This window comes from Pipistrellus hanaki (assembly GCF_964339955.1).
Source record: "Pipistrellus hanaki genome assembly, chromosome: 11".
NCBI classification, from domain to species: domain Eukaryota; kingdom Metazoa; phylum Chordata; class Mammalia; order Chiroptera; family Vespertilionidae; genus Pipistrellus; species Pipistrellus hanaki.
In genome coordinates, this window is record NC_140513.1 from 504,583 (window position 1) to 526,209 (window position 21,627).

General features: G+C 70.1%; 3 protein-coding genes across 5 annotated transcripts in view; 1 reads left to right on the forward strand and 2 right to left on the reverse strand.

Annotated features, from left to right (window-relative positions):
- Positions 1–4,114, forward strand: part of NOXA1 (NADPH oxidase activator 1) — a gene marked incomplete at its 5' end in the record, with an annotated part of 7,743 nt that extends 3,629 nt beyond the window's left edge. Inside the window, 12 exon segments of the mRNA XM_084898599.1 lie at positions 204–338; positions 533–640; positions 1,155–1,217; positions 1,469–1,512; positions 2,129–2,177; positions 2,179–2,247; positions 2,797–2,836; positions 2,999–3,057; positions 3,182–3,336; positions 3,497–3,608; positions 3,727–3,841; positions 3,916–4,114. Coding sequence (XP_084754725.1) covers positions 204–338; positions 533–640; positions 1,155–1,217; positions 1,469–1,512; positions 2,129–2,177; positions 2,179–2,247; positions 2,797–2,836; positions 2,999–3,057; positions 3,182–3,336; positions 3,497–3,608; positions 3,727–3,841; positions 3,916–4,001 — 1,035 coding nt within the window. The 3' untranslated portion in view covers positions 4,002–4,114.
- An 11-nt stretch (positions 4,115–4,125) lies between these two features.
- On the reverse strand, positions 4,126–8,916 carry ENTPD8 (ectonucleoside triphosphate diphosphohydrolase 8). The gene is made up of 11 exons (XM_084898595.1): positions 8,593–8,916; positions 7,656–7,737; positions 7,242–7,384; positions 6,930–7,047; positions 6,250–6,400; positions 5,938–6,097; positions 5,628–5,858; positions 5,288–5,551; positions 5,021–5,131; positions 4,719–4,853; positions 4,126–4,630 (listed from the first exon to the last, which is right to left on the reverse strand). The coding sequence occupies exons 3-11, from the start codon at positions 7,365–7,367 to the stop codon at positions 4,439–4,441; spliced, it is 1,488 nt and encodes a 495-aa protein (XP_084754721.1). The 5' UTR covers positions 7,368–7,384; positions 7,656–7,737; positions 8,593–8,916; the 3' UTR covers positions 4,126–4,438.
- Positions 8,917–12,954: 4,038 nt separating this feature from the next.
- Positions 12,955–21,328, reverse strand: NSMF (NMDA receptor synaptonuclear signaling and neuronal migration factor). Of its 3 annotated transcripts, XM_084898597.1 has the most exons (15): positions 21,005–21,328; positions 20,666–20,727; positions 19,619–20,095; positions 18,232–18,313; positions 17,449–17,517; positions 16,681–16,733; positions 16,297–16,386; positions 15,687–15,811; positions 15,410–15,493; positions 15,178–15,211; positions 15,005–15,075; positions 14,845–14,924; positions 14,569–14,671; positions 13,843–13,918; positions 12,955–13,622 (listed from the first exon to the last, which is right to left on the reverse strand). In XM_084898597.1, the coding sequence occupies exons 1-15, from the start codon at positions 21,073–21,075 to the stop codon at positions 13,525–13,527; spliced, it is 1,575 nt and encodes a 524-aa protein (XP_084754723.1). In that variant the 5' UTR covers positions 21,076–21,328; the 3' UTR covers positions 12,955–13,524. The 3 variants fall into 3 exon arrangements, with proteins under 3 accessions (XP_084754723.1, XP_084754722.1, XP_084754724.1); XM_084898596.1 differs by lacking the exon at positions 16,297–16,386 and having other exon boundaries at positions 21,005–21,253; XM_084898598.1 differs by lacking the exons at positions 12,955–13,622; positions 13,843–13,918; positions 14,569–14,671; ... (6 more) ...; positions 16,681–16,733; positions 17,449–17,517 and adding an exon at positions 17,525–17,737 and having other exon boundaries at positions 21,005–21,253.
- Between the last annotated feature and the right edge of the window lie 299 nt (positions 21,329–21,627).

Sequence of the window (21,627 nt, forward strand, 5' to 3'; positions counted from 1 at the left end):
CGTGGTGGGTCCGGACCAGGCACCCGGAGGCCCTGGTGCTGAGGCCGGGAGGGAGGCGGCTGGACCAAGGGGACCCTGCTGGGGGACGGGGGGACGGGGGACAGGCCTGGAGCAGGTCCAGGGCTTGGCCAGGGCCCCGAAGGGCTGACCCGGGGTGGGACGGGGTGGGTCCTGGCTGTGCCCACCGTCCGCCTGGCTCCCAGGTGCTGTTCAACGTGGCGGCCGCGCAGTGCGCCCTGGGGCTCTGGGCCGAGGCCGCCCGCAGCCTGGAGGAGGCCGCCGCCCAGGCACCGGACGGGGCCCGCGGCGACCTGAGCGTGGCCCTGGCTCACGTGCAGGTGAGGGCGTGGGGGAGGGCGCCGGCCGGCCCCCTCGGGCTCCCGCACGGACCCCGACCGGCTTCCGGGCTCGGAGTGCGCCCCAGGACCAGCCTGGGAGAGGAGGGAGGCGGCCTGGTGCGGGGGGCCGGGCCGGGCGCTGTGGCCTGTGGGGGTTCCCCAGGCGCCGCTCAGGCCTGTGCCCGCTCCCCCAGAAACAGGCTCCCCTGCAGCCCCGGCTGGTCCCCCGGGGCGAGGTCTTCCGGCCGCCCCGGCGGCACCTGGAGCGCCTGGAGCACGTGGACTTCCTGGGCAAGGCCAAGGTCAGTGCTCCCTGCTTCCTGGGCAAGGCCAAGGTCAGTGCTCCCTGCTTCCTGGGCAAGGCCAAGGTCAGTGCTCCCTGCTTCCTGGGCAAGGCCAAGGTCAGTGCTCCCTGCTTCCTGGGCAAGGCCAAGGTCAGTGCTCCCTGGGCAAGGCCAAAGTTAGTGCTCCCTGCTTCCCGCCCGTCTCCTGGGCCAGCTCGACTGGGTGTGTGTGTGTGTGTGTGTGTATGTGTCTCACAGGGTCTCCTGGGCCAGCACAGCCCGGGGGAGGTCAGGGGAGGTGGGGGGGGGGGGAGTCCGCCTGCACAGTGGATTCCGGAGAAGCAGGGTGTTGGAAAGTTGTCCTGGGAACAGCCTGCAGTGACCAGCACAGGTGTGTCTCCTCGCCGGCCCGGAGGCCTGGAGGCCGAGGGCAGGGCAGCCCCGCCCGCAGGCGGAGACCGGGTGGGCAGGCAGCCGGGGCTGGGGAGGTGCGGCTGGCGCCCTGACCCGCGCCCTCCCTCCCTCCCTCCAGGTGGTGGTGGCCTCTCCCGCGCTCGAGGCCGGGAATCAGGGCGTCTGGCCTCAGCGGCCCCAGGTGGGTGGGCGCGTCCCCAGCCGCCGCCTGGGGTTTGGGGTCACAGGGCTGCGGGTCTCTCCTCGGGGAAGGGAGGTGCCCCTGCTCCGAGCCCTCCCCGGGCCCCCAACTTCCCTCTGGCGCGGAGATGGGGGAGGCTGTCCCCTCCTGGGCCACAGGCTGTGGCTCCCAGTCCTGCCGGGGGCCTGCCAGTCGCCTGCGCTGGCGCTCCCCCGAGTCTGCACCCAGCTGGATGCCCCCTGTGCCCACAGGTCCGCGGTGAGGATGGCGGAGCCGGGCCCCGGGCTGGCCCCAGGTAAGAAGGGGCTCTCCCCGAGCGCGCCACTCTGTCCCAGCAGGAGGAGCGCCGGGCCGGCGTGGCCACTCCGTCCTGTCCTCACACCTGGGACCTGGCTGGAGCCCCAGGGCCGGGCGCCCAGTCTCCCAGCCCCTCCCACAGCCCCCACAGTCCCCCACCGCCCCTCACCGCCTCCCACAGCCCCCACAGCCCCCCACGGCCCCCCACGGCCCCCCACGGCCCCCCAAGCTCCTCACCACCCCCCACGGCTCCTCACCGCCCCCCACGGCTCCTCACCGCCCCCCCGCCCCCCCTGTATCCCGCATGCCAAAGGCCCAAGTTCCTGGCGCCTGAGCCCGTCCTGCCCCCATGGACCCCCTCTGGGGCCTCGAGGGGCTCCAGACCGCGTGGAGGGTCAGAGTGAGGCTCCGGGACGGGGCGCAGGCTGGGCTGTGGTCAGCAGCCCCCACCCACCCCCACCCCAGGCCTGGGAGAGAGGGTGCACAGGGGGTGGGTCCACACTGCTCCTCTCTCTCCTCGGTGCCTGGGGCCCCCAGAGCCCTGGACCGAGGGGGCAGCGGGGGGGCTGCATCAGGGAGAAGTGAGCGCTGAGACTGGGGTCCCCGCCCCCCAGGGCCCTCGACACAGGCGCCTGCAGAGCGGACACCCCCTCGGGCCCCCGGGACGCCCTCCCGTGCAGACCTGGAGGCCGGGCCTGAGCAGGCCGGGCGGGCGGGCCCCTGTGAGGAGCGGGTGAGTGAGCTGAGGGCCCCCCAGGCTGAGCGCGGGAACTGGGGCCACCGCTGGGCGGCAGCCTCCGTGTCTGCGGGGGCCCAGCCGGGGGACGGCAGCCGGTGCTCCCCCACTCAGGGCCGCGGTCCCAGGGCCCGGCCTCTGTGGGTCTCCCGCCTCCGTCAGCCCCAGCACCCGCCTCCTTCCTGGCACGGCGCCCAGTGCTGGCGAGGCTGAGGAGGGAGCGGGCTTCAGGGCAGGGAGCTGAGTGCCCTCGGGCAGCACCCGGACGGGGTCCTGCCACACAGAGAAGCCGCTCAGCTTCACATTCGGTTCATCCAGGGCCCCTCCATTCCCTGCCGGTCCCACCGCCCTGCCCCCACCCTCGAGGTCCCTCCCCGCCCCCTCCCCAGGCCCCTTCCGTGGCCCCCCCGACCCCCACCCCACCCTGGAGGTCCCTCCCCGCCCCCTCCCCAGGCCCTTTCCCTGCCCCCCCCCAGTCCCCGCCCCACCCTGGAGGTCCCTCCCCGCCCCCTCCCTGGCCCAGCAGAGCCGTGGCTTCCCTTGCAGTGGCCCGGCGCGGACCAGCCTGGCGGGCAGGCTCCTGTAGGTAAGGTGTCCGGGCGGGCGCTCTGTGGAGGGGCAGCACGGGGGCTGGGAGTGGCCTCTGTGACCCCCAGAGAGGAAGCTGGTGCCCGGGCCGCGCTGGTGTTCTGGGAGCTCCCCCCAGAGGGCCCCTCTGGCGCCTGAGTCCAGCTCTGCCCCCTCCCAGGGCTGCTGGCGGCTGGGGGCCCAGACCCCGGACCTCCCGAGGACCCCACAGGAGCCGGGGTAAGAGGTCCCGAGCCCAGGCCCTGCCCCCCGGAATGGCCTGGGGACCGCGGCTGAGGAAGCCTCCCCAGCCCCGCCCCGCCCCCGCCCGCCCTCACCCACCCGCCTTTCTGCCTGACCCCAGGGCGTGGCTGCCGGGCACCCTGAGCCCTGGGTGACCCTCACGGTGCAGTGCGCCTTCACCCTGGCCCTGCAGGCCCCCCGCGGAGCAGACCTGCCCTGCCTGCGGGCCCTGCTGAGCCAAGCCCTCCCGCGCCAGGCCCAGTGCGGGCAGCTCAGGTGACCAGGGAGGGGGGGGGGGCGGAGGGGGCCTGGGGGGCCCAGCTGGAGGAGGCTGGCCCGTCAGAGGCTGCGATGTCGGGGCCGCCAGCCTCCCCTCGGCCTCCCCTCGCAGCCGGCGCCCTCACTGCCGCTCTGACGCTCGGCGGGTCTCCCTCAGCTACCAGGAGCCGGGGGCCGGCGGGCGCTGGGTCCCCCTCCCGGCGGAGGGGCTGCGGGGGCCCTGGCTGGAGGCGGCCTCGGGGCCGGCAGGGCTGCGGCTGCAGTGCCGGGTGAGCTGGGCCGGTGAGCTGGGCGGGGCCGGGCTGGGGGCCTGGCTGGGAGGCTCCGAGGGGGCGGCCGGACGCCCTGGTGCCCGGCCTGAGTGTGTGTGTCCCCCCTCCCCCGCAGGCAGCGGGCAGCCGGCCCGTCCTCTACCAGGTGGTGGCCCGGCACAGCTACTCCGCCCAGGGGCCCGCGGACCTGGGCCTGCGGCCGGGCGACACGGTGGACGTGCTGTGTGAGGGTAGGCGGCAGCGCCCCCCCCCCCCCACGCGGGCGCCGGGTCCGAGGGGACGTGGCTCACGTGGTTCCTTGCAGTGGACCAGGCCTGGCTGGAGGGCCACTGCGACGGCCTCATCGGCATCTTCCCCAAGAGCTTCGTGGTCCCCGCGGGGCCGCGCTGAGGAGCCGCCCCCCCCTCGCCCTCTACGCCCCCAGAGCCCGCCCTGCCCCTCTCCTCCCCGCCCCCCCCACCCGGCCCCCTGCCCGCCCCCCCCAGAGCCCACAAGACCAGCCCGGAGAAGTCCGTGGCCAGAGGGAGGGTTTTAATAAAAACGATGCACCCGCCAAGGTGTGACGTGTTTTGTGGGCGTGGGCGGTAACGGGCTCCAGGCTGGGCCTCCCTTGCCCCGCACCCCAGGCTCCACTGACTTCGGGCCCCCAGCCCCCCCCTGCCCCTGCCAGGGAGTCAGGCCCCTCGGCTGGCCTGGCCCACTGCCCTCTGACGCGGCAGCCGCAGCCCAGCGGCCGGCAGCCGGTGGGGAGGGGGCGGGCACTGCGGGGAGGAGCCGGCCGGCGGCCCCGGGCTGTGGGGGCCGGGCCTCCCGCTCCAGAGCCGTGCTCAGTCCCGGCGCCAGAGGAGCTGGGCCGCGGCCACGGCGAGCACGGCCGCGAGGGTCAGCGCCACCAGGACGACGCCGGCCGCCCAGACGGCCTGGCTCTGGGCGCGGCCCGGGGCGGGCGCCTCGGCCGGGACCATGTTGGTCAGGTTCAGCATGTAGCCCAGCGTCCAGCCGATGTCGGCGCCCCCGGCCTGCGGGAGGGGGACACGGCGGCGGTCAGGGCCGGGCGGTCAGGGCTGGGCCCCACCCCTCCCTCGCCCCCCGGCCCGGGGCAGCCACCTGCTTGCGGAAGGCGATGCTGGGCCAGGTGTCCTCGCTGAAGCCATAGCCCTCGAGCAGCAGTGTGAGCAGGTACAGGCCGGAGGCGCAGTAGTCCCGCAGCCACGGCTGCTGCCCGGGCCAGGACGCCTCCACCTGGGCCGGACGGGAGCCGGTGAGGCCGCACCTCCCGGCCCGAGGGGCTGCCCCCACCTGAGCAACGGGGTGTCCTCCCTCCATGGCTCCCCCAAACGCCGGGCCACCCTGTCCTGTCCGCGTGGGTCCCCGCGTCCCCGCCCAGCGAGGCCGCCCGGCCCGCCCACCTGCTTCCAGGGCTTCTGGCAGAACTCCCAGACCGTGGCGTTGACCGTGGCCAGCGGCTGCCCGGCCGTGAGGTTCAGGAAGTGGAAGGTGTAGTAGAAGTTAGAGAAGGCCTGGGGGCGGCGGGGAGATGGGGTGTCTGCGATGGAGCGGCCCGGGCAGGCGGGTGCCCCCGACCCCACACCCGGCCCAGGGAGCCGGCCCGCCCACCCGCCCAGGGCTCCGCCAGGCCTGCCCTGTCCGGGGCCCGGGCCGGGACCCTCGCTCACATAGAACTGGCCCCGCACCGGGGGCTGGTAGACCCCGTTGAAGGCGCAGTCCTGGCGGCCGCGGCAGCTGGAGAAGTTGAAGAGCTCCCGGATGGCGGAGACGCAGGCCCCGGGGTTCCCGGTCCCCTCCACGGGCAGGCTCGGGGGGGAGTCCGGGCGGGGCGCGGCCTGGACACACGGCGACTCGTACAGGGGGGCCAGGGACAGCGTGTCCACGTAGCCGCCGTGGTAGCACGGGTGCCGGACAAGGGGAGCCGTGCTGCTCTGCGGGGCGAGGGCGGCCGTGAGCACGGCCTGGGGCAGGGCACCCCATCGGCGCCCCCCCCACCCCGAAGCCCACCTGCACCAGCCTGGCCAGCAGCCTGGTCAGCGCCTGGTCGCGCCCGTAGCAGAGGTAGCTGTGGGTGTAGACGCGGTGCTCGAAGCCGTAGAGCCGGAAGGAGGCCTGGGTGCTCTGGTCCCGGATGGGGCCTCCGGGCACGAAGGTGATCTGGGTGGAGGCCCCGCCCATGTCCAGGGCGCCCACCAGCGTCCCCTCGGGAGGCCGGATCCACTCCCCGGAGAAGGAGTACTAGGCACAGACGGCACCAGCTTCAGGACCGGCCGTGCGGGCGGCCCGGCCCCTCCCGCCCCGCAGGCCGCCCGGGCACCTTGACCAGCAGGCCCAGCACGTAGTTGATGGTGATCCAGCCCAAGGCGCCCTCGTCCTGCCCGGCCAGGAGCTCGGCGCCCCAGAAGGCCGCGGGAGCCCGGCCCAGGACGTCCGAGACCGCTGCAAAGATGTGCCGGGCCTGGGAGCTGTTCTTCTGGCTGCGCAGAGCGGACAGACGGGCGGACGGACGGGGCGGAGCTGGCGGGAGGCCTGCCCGCCCGACCCCACCTGCCCCCCCCCCCGCCCGGGGCGCTGAGGCCTTGGCTCCCGGCCTCTCCGGGGTCACGTGCGGCCCCCGCGCCCTCCTCACCTGAGCAGCCGCATGCCGGCAGTGGCGCCCAGGAACAGGGGCGTCTGCTGCTGCTGGGCCTCGGGGACAGCGGCCAGCGCCTCCTGCAGGCAGCCCCGCAGGCTCTCGCCGGCCTGCGCGGGGTCGGAGGCGTAGGAGGAGATGCCGGGCCCTGAAACAGCAGCCCAGGACCAGGCTCCAGGCCCCGAAGGCTGCCGGGCGGGAAGGGCCTGGGGGGTGTGGACAGTGGTCCCCAAAGGGTGTGTCCACCTGCTCACCCTGCCAGGCCTCCCACGCGGCCTCGCTGGGAAGGGGTCTCTGCAGGGTAAGTGGGGGCGGTCACCCGAGGGCCCCCTCCGGGGACAGGTCCTTGTGCAGGAGGGGGGGGCCTGCAGGCAGGGAGAAGCCACCCAGGCAGAGGCTGCGGGCTGGGGCCACAGGGCAGGCACCCCAGGAACCCCCGAGGCTGGAGAGGCAGGGGGGGCTCAGGCAGGTCCTGTCCAGACCCGGGAGGCAATGCAGGCTCCGGCCCAGCTCCCACAGAGCCGCTGGGCCTCCTGGGGCAGCTCACCCCACCTCTCTGAGCCCCTCTCCCTGAGGATAATCTGCCACTCACTGGGGACGGGGACCAGCCCATGCCAGCTCCCAGCTGGGGGGCGGGGAGCCCCAACACCGCCCCCTCTGACAGGGCGACCGCTGACCTTTCACCTGGCAGGTCAGGGCTTGGCTGACCACACCGGTGTCGTTCTCCTTGTCCGCCGGCCACCGGTACACGAAGAGGGACGTGTGGGAGGACCCCGCATCAAACACGATCCCAAACTGGGAGTGACACCGGGGTCAGGAGGGTGTGGGGCCGGCACAACCCTGGCCCCGCCCCGCCCCCTCCCCACCCTGCAGGCGCACCTGGCCCCGCCCACACCGCACAGTCCCGCCCCACAGGCACCCATGGCCCAGCCCACATCAGCCCAGGCCCCGCCCCATGCTCCCGGGCCCCGCCCCACCCCCAGGCGCACCTTGGTGTCCGCGGGCAGCAGGATGCTGGCGACCTGCACCAGGGTGAGCACCAGCGCCGTGAGGCTTAGGGCTACTGTGACGCCCAGCAGGGCCACGATCACCTTCTCCTTGACCGTCAGCTTCATGCTGGGGCGGGCTGGGCCTGGGGGGGGCAGCAGTGGGCAGGCTCCACCCTGGGGTCCTGCCCCCTCGCTGGGCCAGAGGGAGCCCAGAAGCTGCGGGCGCTGGGGGTGGGAGCGGGCCCCAGAGGCCTCCCTGCGCTGGGAGCCCACACGCCCTTGTAAGCCCCGCCCGTCCCGCCCCGTTGTCCTGGCAGCCGCCCTCCGGACCCCCTCCAAGGTCCAGCCTCCTCTGGGGCTCCACCCCGGCCTTCCCCAGGCGGGGTTCCTCTCTGGGCCCTGGGCCAGGCCTACCCAGAAGGGCAGAGGTGACCTCCTGCACCCCGATGGACGAATGAGGTCACTGGGTCCCGGAAGCGTGTCTCCACTGAAGCACCTGAGGGGCAGTTAGCAGAGACCGGGTTTGTGTGGAACCCAGCCTCTGCGTCTGCAGTCTGCGCTGAAAGGTTTTATTCCGGCCCCTGATGCCGCCCCCCCCCCCCCCCCCCCCGCAGCATCCTGGCTGACCCCGAGGGCAGGGCCCCAGCTGCTGCTCACAGGGTCACCCAGAGCCTCGAGCCAGCTGGCACCGCTGCCCGGGGAACCTGATCTCAGAGTCGGCAGCACTTTGGGGTCCCCGTGATTTTGTATTGTATCATCTATTCCCCCAGGAAGGCAAACAGGGCTGGAGCAGGGCTGGGGAGGAGGGGGGAGGGAGGGAGGGGGGGGGGGAGGCTGCCTCTGTCCTGACCGGCCCTAAAGGGGTGCTGGCAGCCGATCCTGACCGGCCCTAAAGGGGTGCTGGCAGCCGATCCTGACCGGCCCTAAAGGGGTGCTGGCAGCTGGGGGCTCCCTCCGTCCAGGAGGGAGGACAGAGGCTCAGAGGAGGCAGGTACTGCTTGGGCTGCAGCGAGGGCAGTCCTGGCCACGGCTCAGAGACAAGCAGGTGACAGAACAAAGCCAGGGCCCCAGGACCCTATGCCACACCCCATCTCCCCGGATATAGCATCTGAGGCCCCCGTGGGGGTGCTAAGACAATGGGCCGACTCCCCAGAGTCAGGAGAGCCCCCAGGACTGTCAGCACCCTCCTAGGACTGGTAAGCCCACCCCAGACCAGGACAGCCCCCCTCAGGCCAGGACAGCCCCCCTCAGGCCAGGACAGCCCCCCTCCAGGCCAGGACAGCCCCCCTCAGGCCAGGACAGCCCCCCTCCAGGCCTGGCTGGCCCCCCTCAGGCCAGGCCGGCCCCTCACCTGTGCTGGTGGCCGGCAGCTGCAGGAGGAAGCCGGACTTCTGTCCCTCAGGCACCTGCGTCTCGCTGGGTGCTGCCGGTCCCCTCCCCACCCGTTAGTCACCAGCCGCCGGGCACCTGAATATCTGCGGGCAGGAGCCGGAGCCGGAGGCCTGAGCCGGAACCCCACCCCACCCCCGGGCTTGCAGACAGTGGCTGAGGCTCCTGAGGCCAAGTTCAGGCCCCTGACAGTCACGCCCCCTCCACACGCCCGAGGCTCTCCCCAGCCGCCGAGCCCAGGTTTTCCCCTCCACTTGCTGCGCAGGGGCCCCCTCTCTGCCCGCCCTGCTCTGGGACCCCAGCAGGTGGGCCCGCCCCTCCGGGAGGCGGACCTTGCCCTCCGCCCCACCCTCCCCCAGCTGGCAGAAGAGCCGGGGCTGGGCTGAGGGCAGGTCAGAGTCAGGTGAGTCAGGTGACTAGAAGGGGAGCCAGGGCTCGGGCGGGAGCAAAGGCCGAGGCGGCCCAGCCCCGTGTGTGTGTGTGTGGGGGCTGAGGGGGGGGCAGGGGCTGCAGCCTGAGCGCCTGCTGGGGGTGTCCGCTCTCAGAACCGCTTCTGTGCACAGCTGGGGCCCTGGCCTCCCTCCTGGGCGGACGCCCTCCCGGAGCAGCAGCTCCTTCTCCACAGCTCCTCTGGAGGGCAGGCCCCAGGGATGGACGGCACCTGGCTTCTCCCGCTCAGCACAGGCGCCGGTCCCTCCTCTGCGCCCACCTCCGTCCACCCCGTCCAAGGCGCTCCGGGAGTTTCCACCTTCTGACCCTGAAGACAGAGGTGAGGGACTTTGGGGCACAGGTCTCCCCGGACCCACCCAGGAGGTAGGCCACCGGGGTCCTGAGTCAGGCCACTAGCTGCCCCCCCTTTCCTGGCAGGAGAGTCCGTTCTTGCTCCCTCACAGCGACCTCTTGGTTCTGGGTCCGCGCTCAACCACTGAGCCACACCGGCCCGGCTCAGCGTAAACTTCGACACCCTCTTCTGCCCGTTTTCCAACTGGATTTTTTAATTGTTTGTAGCTGCTGAGTTGTGTGAATTCTTCATATTTGCTGCCTGTTGGCTCCTTATCAGGTACATGGTTTGCAATTCTCATCTCCGTCTTCAAGCTGCCTCTGCTCTGCGACGGCTCCCTGGGCTCCACAGAGACTTTTCGTGTGACAGACCTGTCTCTTGTGGCCTTTGTTACTGGTGCTTTAGGTGCAGGGTTTTGGTGTGGTTTTTTTTGTTTGTGTGGTTTTTTAAAAATATATTTGTATTGATTTCAGAGAGGAAGGGAGAGGTTGAGAGAGATAGAAACATCAGTGATGAGAAAGAATCATGGATTGGCTGCCCTCCACACGCCCCCCACTGGGGATCAAGCCTGCAACCCAGGCATGTGCCCCGACTGGAATCGAACCCGGGACCCTTTCAGTCCGCAGGCCAACGCTCTATCCACTGAGCCAAACCAGCCAGGGCTCTGTGCAGGTTTGAAGGAATCAGTGCCAAGCCTAATGTCAAGGAGATTCCCGCCTGTGTTCTTCTAGCGGCTGTACGCTCAAGGCTCCCATCCTCTATGTCCATCCTGTGTGTGGTGTAAGGGAGGGTCCAGTTTTCCCGGCACCGTTGATGGAAGAGATCTTCCTCCCCCATTTTGGCTCCTTTGTCATAAGTCAGTTGACCATGTGTATGTCCATGGGTTTATTTCTGGGCTCCCTACTCTGTCCCATCGATATGTTTTTCTGTCAATGCCATGCTGTTTTGAGGACTGTAGCTCTGTAGCATAGTTTGAAACCTGGGTGTAAGTTGCCTCCAGTTTTCTTCTCCTTTCTGAGGCTTGCTGTAGCTATTTGGGGCCGTTCGTGGTCTCACACAACATTTTGGGTTTGTTGTTTTGTTTTGCAGATGCTGAATCATCCTGCATCTCTGGAACAAATCCCACGTGACGGCGATGAGGTATCCTCTTAGTGTATTGCCGAGTTCCGTTTGCTGACATTTCGCTGAGGATTTTGGCATCTACAGTCATCAGCGATGTTGTTGTTGTGTGCCATCCTTGTCTGGGTTTGGCATCGGGGTAAGGTCTTGGCATTTTTTTAGGATAGTTTGAGAAGGATTGGTATTAACTTTTCTTTGAATGTTTGGTAGGAGTCACCAGTGAAGCCATCTGGTGCTGGATTCCTGTTTTTTGGGGCGTTTCTGATGGCTGACTCAGCCTCCTTGCTGGTAATTAGTCTGTCCAGCTCTCCTGTTTCATCAGGACGCGTGACACTTAACAGTGGCTGCCAGATTCTGTCCAACGGGATGGCAGCCACTCACAGTGCCTCCCCCACACCCGCCAGCACATATACATCTTCCCCGAATGATACCTTTTATAGGTTTCATATGATATAAAAGTAACTTAAAGACTACAATTACAGCCCTGACTGGTTTGGCTCAGGGGATAGAGCGTCGGCCTTCGGACTGAAGGGTTCCGGGTTCGAGTCCGGTCAGGGGCATGTGCCTGGGTTGCGGGCACATCCCCAGTGGGGGGCGGGGGATGCAGGAAGCAGCTGATCAATGTTTCTCTCTCATCAATGTTTCCAACTCTCTATCCCTCTCCCTTCCTCTCTGTAAAAGAATCAATAAAAGATATTTAAAAACAAAACAAAAACACACATAAAAACGCCCTCCCTGTTAAGGACCTGACCGTCTCACGTGCTGTGAATACTTCTTCCCCCACCACCTCTGCCTCACCTCTGCCTCGCTGGTGTCTCTGCGGGCAGTGGGCAGGCGCCGTCACCTCACTTATGTACTTTTGCCGGACTGAAACCTAACATTGTCACTGGTAATAAATTGTAAAGGGAGCTGGCCAACCACTGTGGCTCTGAATGGTCGGAGCTATTAACTCATTGACTCTAGGTTGAGTCACTGGTGGTAAAATGTAAAAAGAGCTGGCTGACCGAAACCAAGCATTGTTCCCTGGTAGTAAAAGGTAAAGAGAGCTGGCCAGCCTCGATGGCTCCGAATGGTCAGAGCTATTAGCTCATCGTCTAGTTGAGATAGTGGTAGTTGAGGCAACTTGAATTTGTTGATCATAGGTAAATTCTTGATTTTCTGCTGTTGGAATTCCCCGCCTGAGAGATGTCTTTGTCTCAGAATTCCAATAAAAGGAACGGTAAAAGGCCAGAGCAGGAGTAGTCCTCCCACTACAGGTGGACTTCCCGCCTGGCCCCCATTTTCCAAATGACCCCTTTTCCAGTCCCAGTCTCTCTTTATCTTAGGGTGCAGCCTTCTCCAGAAACCGGACCCCGAGTGGGCCCTGAACCACGCGGGCCGTGTTAAGGATCCCACATACTTTCCCCCGAATGCCTCCGTGTTAGCACTGCCTGTTCCTGGGCACCGTGTTTGCCATCTGTCCCTCCACGATGCCCCCCTGGGTGGGTATGGGTGTGGGGAGTGGAACTTTGAACCAGGTGGCCACCCTGAAGCCTCCCGCGGGCGGGGCAGGCCCGCCCAGCCCTCACCCGCCTCGGCCGCCCCTGGGTCCCGGCGAGGCCGGGCGAGGCCAGGGGCGCATGGCAGAGCTTCGGCTGGCCTGGGGCAGGACGGAGGGCCCTCCGAGCACGTGTGCGGGAGGTGGGCCGTGTGGGAGGCCCCTTGCTTGGGCCTGCAGGGTTTTATCTACCAGCAGAAGTGCCTGAGGGCGCGGGAGTCCCACCAGGTCTCAGGCACCACCACGTGACTCTGTGGTGCGTGCAGTAAGTATGTGCAGAGCATGTAGACAAGCATGTGATATTGAGTCGAAACCCCTAAGAGTTTACCTATTCAAGTTTGTGCCAAAATTTCTACTTCCCGCCCAGCAGGAGTGATGCAAGGCGGTCCCTGAGCAGGTCCACCACCCTCCGGTCCCGCTGTGCCTCCGGCCCCCGCTGTCCCTCTGGCCCCCGCTGTCCCTCCGGCTGCATCATGCCGCCCACTGTGGGTAACCGGCTGGCACCAGCTGTTTGTCCCCCGGGGCGCCCAGTGACAGCTTGGTCACAAGGGGACGGGTGGCAGTGGGCACATCTGGGAAGGAGGAGGCTCAAAGGCCAGCCGGTCCTGTGGTCACTGCCAGGGGTGGGGACAGAAGTGAGAGGGGCAGGCCCCGCTCACATCCGCCCTGCCCTTTCTCAGGGCCCAGGCGGCAGCGGCTCAGGCCCTGCTCTCCACCCGCTTCCAGACCCTTCCGGGCCTGCGGCGGGCTCCCCACCCTCCCATGGAGCGTGCCCCTGGCTGGGAGGCGTGGGAGCTGGCAGCCTCGGCCCAGCCAGGTGTGCGGGCGGCTCCATTAGCCCAGAAGCTCCGGTGCAGAGAGGACCCGCGGCTGAGGACACGGCAGAGCAGCGGAGGGTCAGCTTTAATGGTCACTCTACGGACATCGGACACGGATAGAGCCCGGCCACCCGCCCGCCCGCAGCCTCGGGCACAGCCAGGTGCCCTCAGACCAGGCTCTGCAAGGGGGACCTGCCCCCGGCGCCCGCTGTATGCTCAGAGCCGCCCGCGCGGGGCAGGTGCCAGCCCGCCCACCAGCGCGGCTCCTGGGCCTGGAGGTGGGGTCCGGCCCCCATGCAGCGGGCGGGTCTCACCCGGGGACCCAGCCCTGGATGGACCCCCTCCCCCCGCCCGCCCTCCGGCCTGGACGGCGGCAGCGAGGAGGGGGCGGGGGGCGGGCCCAGGCCACGCTGGGGACAGGCCGGCAGAGGGCGCACGCGAGCCGACCCGGCGCCCCCAGCGCCCGGTGCTGGTGATGGGTTCGCAGGGCGGGCACCCGGGCCGGCGGCACGTCACTGGCTCCCGAGGGGCCGGAGGAAATGGCACTTGTTCTGCGGCGGCGGCGGCGGCCCCTGAGCCGAGGCTGCCGGCGGGGCCCGGGCCGGACCGGGCGCCAGGACGGCGGCGGCGGCCCTGCCCTCACAGCACGTCCTCGAAGTCCAGCAGCTTAGAGTGCTGGCGGCTCTTCCACAGGCGGTACAGCCGGAAGTCGAAGTAGGTCTCGATCATCTGCTTCCCTGGGGGGAGGTGGGCGGGCTCAGGCAGAGCGCGGGGCGGGGCCAGAGCCGAGGGGCGGGACCGGTGTTGAAGGGCGTGGCCGTGGCGGAGGGCGTGGCCAGTGCTGAGGGGCGGGGCTGGGGCGGAAGGGGCGGGCTCAGGCTGGAATAGGGCGGGCCTGGGGGATGGGGCGCTGCCTCCTGGACCCCATCCGGAGGTGGGAAGCAGCCTGACACTCACCTTGGGCCGACAGCTCCAGGGGGGACTCAAAGATGACCCTGTAAGGGGTCATGAGGGTCCTGAGGTTCTGGAACAGCTGAAAGGAAGGGGTGGGGCCGTGAGTCCAGGCAGAGGAGGGAGGGGGCTTAAGGGCAAGACTGGGGGGGCAGGACCCCTCACAACAGGCTGGGCATAGGAGCAAGGGGCTTCTCTGGAGGGTTTTTATTTTTATTTATTTTATTATTATTTTTTAATGTTAAGATTTGGTTTTATTTATGCTACTAAGTAAAAAGCATACATGTTGTGTCTCTGGTACAGTCAATACATTTGCGACTTTTCTACTTAACTTCTCTATACAAAGTCACTGCCAATTGATATGATCACTGGTGGCACAGGGCTTAGAAAAACCAAAAGGTTCTCTGGAGGGTTTTAAAAAATATATATATTGTATTAACTTCAGAGAAGAAGGGAGAGGGAGAAAGAAACATCAAAGACCAGAATCATGGATTGGCTGCCTCTTGCACGCCCCCTACTGGGGATCGAACCCCCCACCGGGCATGTGCCCTTGACCAGAATTGAACCAGGACCCGTCAGTCCCCAGGCCAAGGCTCCATCCACGGAGCCAAGCCGGCGAGGCTTTAAGGGAAGAGGAAAGGGAATCTGAGGAGACACAGGTGGGAGGGCCATTCTGTCAATCTTTTCACGGGTCCGGGCCCCCGAAGCCTGGTGGGGCCCGGGGCCCCGTACCTTCTCCCCGTTGGGGTTCCCCAGGATGTAGCAGCCCATGATGTGGATGACGTTTGGCTCTGGGTTCACTTTGCTCATCAAGCGGCTCAACCGCTTCCAGAAGCTGGGGGGGGGGGGAGGTGGGAAGGGCGAGTCACAGGCGGCCTCCAGCCCAGGCCCCAGGTGTGCGGAGGGCGCAGGGCCCAGGGCCCAGCCCCCGCCAGCCCCCCAACTCCCTCCCCAGCCCCTGCCAGCCCCCCAGCCCCCTCCCCAGCCCCCACCGGCCCGCCCACTCACTGGATCATGTCCTCCTCCTTCTCCACCTTGGCGAAGGTGGCCACCTTGTTCTTGAGCAGGTACAGGTGCCCCGGGCCGCCCTGTGAGAGACTGGTCAGCCCGGGGGCTGCACCACGGTGCCACCCGCTGCTCCCCCAGGACACCCCGGACGCCGCCCCACCTGGCAGAATATGAGCATCTTCCAGATCTTGGCGCCCTTGTGGTAGATGTTCAGCTTCTTCTCTATCTCCTCTGCGGAGGGAGGGGTGTGAGCGCCGCCCAGTGCTGCCTACGGCCTGGGCACCCCCACCCCCTGCCCCCGCCCCCCAAGACGGGGGAAAGGAGGGCACATACCCAGGATGTCCTCGAAGGTCGCGTGCTCGTGGTCCTAGGACAGACACAGGCCAACCTGAGTCACAGTCCCCCTCAGGCAGCCCCCCACCGGCCCGGGGCACTCACCTAGAGGGGGCGGGCACTCACCTAGAGGGGGCGGGCACTCACCTAGAGGGGGCGGGCACTCACCTAGAGGGGGCGGGGCACTCACCTAGAGGGGGCGGGCACTCACAGAGAGGGGGCGGGCACTCACATAGAGGATGGGGATGATGGACGGGTCGTCCCTGCGGATGATGGTGGGGATGTACTCCGCTCTGGGCACCTTGGAGGAGATGAGCTGGGGACACAGGAGCCGCTCAGGAAGGCTCGGCCGCCTCGGGGCCGGGGCAGCAGGAGGCCCTGTGGGCCAGCCCCCACCCCCCACCGCGGAGACGAGGAGACCCCGGGCAGCCCCAGGGGAGCCCCATGCGGCACCCCTCCCCCGCCGGCAGCCAGTCAGCTCCCCGATGGGCGAAGCCAGCGGTCCTCACCATGACCTTGGGCGGCAGGAAGCCCTCTGCCTCGCAGGCCTCCGCCTCCAGGCCCTTCTCGGCCTCCCAGTCCAGGTCCTCGAAAGCCTCGTCCAGGGTGCAGTGCGAGCTCTGCAGGTCGCCGCCTGCGGGGGGGTTAGGACACCGGGCTGCGGGCCGCCTGCCGGTCCGGCGAGGGGCGGGGCAGAGCTGGCAGGCCGCCCCGAGGTCCCCGGGCTGGAGGGAGCAGGCGGGTGGGGATGATGGAGCCGCGAAGGGAGCCACGGAGCCAGGAGGCGAGTGCCGGGAGGAGCTGCACCGGCAGCCACGTGCCCCCCGCGGGCGGCCCGCAGAGGCCCAGGTGCCGCCCGCACCTGCACAGCTGCCGCCGCGAGGTCAGAGGTGCGGGCGCCCTCGGTTACCAGCCGGTAACCCGAGGCTCAGAGCAGAAGCCAGCTTAGCCCCGGAGGGACCGCCCTGCGGAGCGCGGGGCCTGGGGGCGCCTCTGGAGGGGGGCCGGCCTGCGGAGCGCGGGCGGGGGGCGAGGGTACGGGGGGGGGGCGGGGGTACCGCGGGGCGGGGCGGGGGGCCGGGGTACCGCGGGCGGGGGGCCGGCCCGCGGGGCACCTACTGTCGCGGGAGTCGTGGGAAGTGTCGGCTTTCATGGGGGTGGGGTCGCTCCAGGACCGGCTGAAGCTGCGCTCGCGCCGCTCCGCGAACGCTGCGGGAGAGCGAACCCCATCAGCCGGGCGGCGGGGCGGCGGGGCGGGGCCGGGGCCGGAGGGGGCCCGTGCGGGGTGGGCCTGGGGTAGGACTGGAAGTTCTGGGCTGGGGAACTGGAGGAGGCCATGGCGGGAAGGAGGGGTGAGGGCGGGTGGGGGGCTATGGGCGGAGCCTGGGAGTGCTGGGGGCTAGGCATGGAGACTGGGGTGTCTGGGGGGCGTGGGAGGCCCCCGCACAGCGAGCAGCATCGCAGCCCAGCCAAGAGCAGGCGCCCGCCCGCCCGCCCCCTTACTCTGGGCCTTCACCCTCCGGCTGCCGACCATGCGCAGGTGCTTCCGGAAGTTCCTGGGGGAAGAGGGGCAGCGGCTGCTGAGGGCTGCGAGGGGTGAGCGGGCCCTGCCCTCCCTCCCTGACCCGGCGCTGGGCCTCCGTCCCTCTCTCCCGGAGAGACGCCTCCCGGCGCCCGGGCCCTCCTACCGGCCCAGCGCCCACCCAGTCCCTCCCCAGTCCCTCCCCCACTGAGGCCCTCCCAGCGCCCCCTTGGCTGCCGGGACGAAGGCACGAGAACCAGGCCTCCCCTTACCCCTCCTTCCCTTAGTGCAGAGCCACCTCCACGGACGCCCTTCTCCCCTCTCCCCTCCCCGCCCGGCGGGCCTCCTGCCCCAGGTGAGGTCACGGCTCCTGCTCTGCACCACCCACAGGTGGTTTGGGCCTCGGCCACGGCCGCCCCCTCTACACCCCCCCCCTCACTCAGGAGCAGGTCTCCTTTGCCACACCCTTGTGCCCAGACAAGGCCAACTTCCTGGCCATCTGACCATCTGAGGTGAGAGCCGGGAGGGCCAGCCTTGACACTGACCCCACAGCTCTGGCTCCACTGTGCCCCCGAGAGCCTGGGGCCCAGGCCCCGTGCCCTCGCCTGCCTACTGCGTCCCCAGAGCAGGGCCAGGCCAGTGGTCGCCACCGCCCTTCCCCCATCCGGTCTGCGGGGGCCTCGGGGGCCCAGGCCAGACCAGCACACACATGAGACGGACCCCGGTGGCGAGTGGCTGGCAGGCCCTACCTCTGGATTACGGACGCGCAATGATTCTCCCGTTTCCGGCGCTTCCTCTCCGCGTAGCCCCTGAACACCCTGGGAAACCGGGGAGTCAGCACGGGCAGAGGGACAGACGTGGGGCAGAGGCGAGAGCTCGGGGACCGTGGGCCAAGCGGGCACCGGGCCTGCAGAGGGGCCTGCCGCCTCGCGCTCACGGTCCGGGCCCCGCCGCTGGCCTGCCCGAGCTTACTGGGGTGAGGGGCTCCGGGGGACACGCCTGCCCAGGCTGCAGGCCCCACGGGGTACTTACGAGATGCTGGCGGCGCGGCCAGAGGGCAGCGTGGGAGAGAAGACACAGTGAGCCCGGACCCCTCACTCCCAGGAGCGCCCTGCGGCCAGTCCCTCCCCAGGCGTGTGGCCTGCCAGCCCCGGGCCTAGGGGTGTGGTGGGAGCGTTGGGGAGGGGCGTCTCCGGTGTGGAGCACAGGACGGCCGGGGCCTGGGAAGAGCCCGGACAGAGGCAGACCCCGGGGCCCTACGCTGTCCCCCGGGACACACGGACCACCGTGAGCAGGCTGCTGTCGGGCGCGGTGAGGCAGAGCCGAGTGACACGGGCCCAGGGGAGCCGCCCCCACTGGTGACTGTCGCAGCCGTGGACGGGCAGGAGGCGCCGTGAAGAGAGGGGAGGCCTGGGGGCCGCGGGGCTGAGAGCACTGGCCCGCCTGCCTTCAGAGTGACGCCACGCGTGGGCACGGGGCTGCTGAGGACCAGGGGCAGGGGCCGGGCGCACGGCGGCGGGGACACGACTCACGCTTGCATAGTTGTGGTTGCGGTCTGGAAGCTGAAGAGGTTTTCCTTGGGGAACCAGGTGCGGATGGGGGTGGGGGCGTCGTCTGGAAGAGACAGAAGGTGGTGACCAGGGGCGGGGGCCTGCAGGGGAGTGGGGGGGCTGCAGGGGGGGCAGGGAGCCTGCAGGGGAGCGGGGAGTCTGCAGGGGGGCAGGGAGCCTGCAGGGGAGTGGGGGGGCTGCAGGGGGGCAGGGAGCCTGCAGGGGAGTGGGGGGGCTGCAGGGGGGCAGGGAGCCTGCAGGGGAGCGGGGAGTCTGCAGGGGGGCAGGGAGCCTGCAGGGGAGTGGGGGGGCTGCAGGGGAGTGGAGGGGCTGCAGGGGGGGCAGGGAGCCTGCAGGGGAGTGGGGGGGCTGCAGGGGAGTGGAGGGGCTGCAGGGGAGTGGAGGGGCTGCAGGGGGGGCAGGGAGCCTGCAGGGGAGTGGAGGGGCTGCAGGGGAGTCGGGGAGCCTCCTGCAGGGGAGCGTGTGCTTCGGCCACAGCCGGGGGGGCGGGGGGGGCAGGCACAGGCTCGGCCACGTGCGCCCACCACTGCGGCTCCTGACGTGTGCTGTCCTCGCTCAGCTCTTTGGCTGCACAGTGGGGAGCGTTCTTGGGAAAGCACAGCCTGTCCCCAGGGAGACGGACAGGATCCCGTCTCCGCGAGGAGGAGGCGGGCCAGGGGAAGGCCGCAGCCCCCGGACCCTCTGCACCAGGACCCTGGTGGGAGCGGCCAGACCGCCCCCTGCTCCCAGAGGGCGAGGTGGAGACCCCCGAGCGTGTGTCCACCTGCGGCTCCTAGGCCAGGTGGGGAGGCTGCAGCCGCTCTGCCGCCCACCCTGTCCCTCAGGAGCCTGAGGTGGTGGAGGGGGCCTGCCCACGCCCAGGGCTGTGCCCAAGGCCCAGGAGGTGCCTCGGGGGACGTGGCGGCTCAGCTAGGGAGAGCTCTGCCCTCAGAAGGCGCCCTCGGAGCAGGGAGGCAGGGCTGCCTGAGGCCCAGGGGGGTCTTTTCAAGGCGTGGCGGTCTTGGGGGTGCCCACCACCCACAGAGCCACTAGCCTGGGGGGGAGGCCACGGCTGGCCAGGCCCACACAGCCATGTGTGTCCTGAGGAGAGGGAGCCCTGCATGGGGGTCCGGCCGGGGCAGCGCCACTGTCTAACCTCGCCATGTTTTCCCCTTGCCCTCCAAGCTCCTCCTCCGAGAAGCTTGCCAACCACGGGCCACGGGCCACGGAACAGGGGGCAGGACTAGCTGCAGCTGTGACCTGGGCACCCTCCACCTGGCCAAGCATCCCAGCGGCTCTGCTAGCAGACCTGGCACCAGCACTCCGCCCACGCCCACACCCGCGCCCGCGCCCACGCCAAGCCCCTCACCAGACACGCGGTCGACACTGTACATCCTCTCCAGCTTCTTGCGGCGGCCGGTGGCCTGGGGCCGGGGCGGCTGGTCCAGCCTGAAGGCCCGAGGGGAGGGGCCCGGGGCCAGCGGGGCGCACTCCGGACAGTCCTGGGAGCCCTGGCGGCTGCCGGCCCAGCTCGGGCAGGCTGTGCCCACGTTCTCGCGGCTGCCGCGCAGGGACTGGCTGTGGTGGGGGGGGTGCTGCTCCCGGCGCCGCCGCCCCTTCACCACGGCCAGCTCGATGGCCTCGGCCTCGGGGCCGGGCAGCAGGGCCGGCTCCCCCGAGATGGTGTACACGCGGGGCTGGGGGCCCTCGCCCGCCGGCTTCCCAAGGGCCCCCTCCTCCGAGAGGCTGCCCTTGGAGACGAGCGAGAGGCGGCGCTTGATCTGGGGGGCCGGCTGCATCTCGGGGGACCCTTCGTGGCCAGAGTAGGCGTCGGCCAGCAGGTGGTCTGGGGGAGAGGCGGCAGGTGAGCTCCAGGCCGGGCCTCCCTCCCCGTTGTCTCCGGGCGCTCCGAGGCCGGGACCTGGGCCTGGGATGCCCGGCCCCACCGACCACCCTGGTCCCTGCCCTCCTAGGAAGGGGCTCCGAGGGCTCTCCAGCGGCTGCCCTCCCTCCAGCGGGGCCCCAGCGCTGTGCGTGTGGGCGACAGGGTGTGCTACCTGCCGGGCGATGGGGGGCAAGCAGCAGCAGCCCCTCCTAGCCTGGCACCGCTCACGGTGCCCAGTGCCAACTCCTCCCCTCCCCCGGCCAGCTGGCCCCCAGAGACAGCGGTGCCAACCCTGGGGGTGCCAGGAGGCCGGTTGCCATGCCAACGGCCCAGGCTGGGTGGGTGCCATGGTGATGAGCTCTTCCTGGGGCCCTGGGCAGGGAGGGCAGGGGCATGAGGGAGCCAGCCCCGCGGGGCAGCTGCTGCCACTCAGCTCACCCACCCCCAGCCCCCGGGGCGGCCGCTGGAACAGGGCCAGTGGCCCCGGGGCCAGGGCTGTGCGGACCCCCGCACCGCCTCCCGCGCCCCTACCTGCTCCGTTCCGGCTCTCAGGGTGACTCTGGGACAGGTACTCGCCGAAAGCCCGGGCGGCTCTGGGGGTGGACAGCGCGGCGCCGTCAGGCACACGCCCGGCCTCTCCCGCGGCGGCGCTGGGTCCCGCCCCCTGCAGCCGGGTCACCCCGCGGGCACTCCTCCCCCAGAGCCCGGCCGGCAGGTCAGGTCGCAGCTCCGGACCCGGGGCCAGGGCAGCGGGGCGGGACCTGCAGCCGGGCGGTCGGCCCTCCGCCGGGGACCCTGCCCCGCGCGTGGCGGGGAGGCCCGGGGGCGCCCGGGGGCGGGCGGGGAGCCCGCGGGGCGGCGGGCACTCACCGCACTTTGGCCGCCACGGAGGACATGGCCTCGCTCCGCAGCGCCCTCCTCCGGGAGGCGGCGGCGCCCATGGTCCAGGCGCCGGCGCATCCCCGGGCTCAGAGCGCGCCCCGCGCCCGCCGCCGCCACCGGGGGAGCGGGGCCGCACGGGGGCTCGGGCCGGGGGCTCGCATGGTAGCCGGGCCCTCCGCGCCTCCCGCACCGGGAGCCGGAGCCGGAGCCCGACCGGGAGCCGCGGCCAGGCCCGGGGGCGATGCTCCGCCCGCCGTGACGTCAGGGGCGGGGCGGGGCGGGGCCGGCGGTCCTGCACCCTGGCCGCCCACCTGACGTCAGGACCGGGTGGCAGCTCCGCCAACAGAGTGTCCTTCCGTCCATCCGCACCAGGGCAGGCACCTGCCTGCAAGGCCCCGGGCTCCGGTCAGAGGTCCCTCCCCGCCTCCCCCGCAGGCCGGGCGCTGCTCCATGACCCGGAGAAGTGGGGGCTCCCGCGTCGTAGGCGCGTCGTGTGCACCCGTGGGAGCAATGCCGAGGGTGGGGGAGGCTGGTCCTTGCTCCGGGGGCCCCAGACCTGGGCACGCGCCCGGCTTGGTCTGGAATTGCTGCCAGGGTTTCAGGTCCCGGCA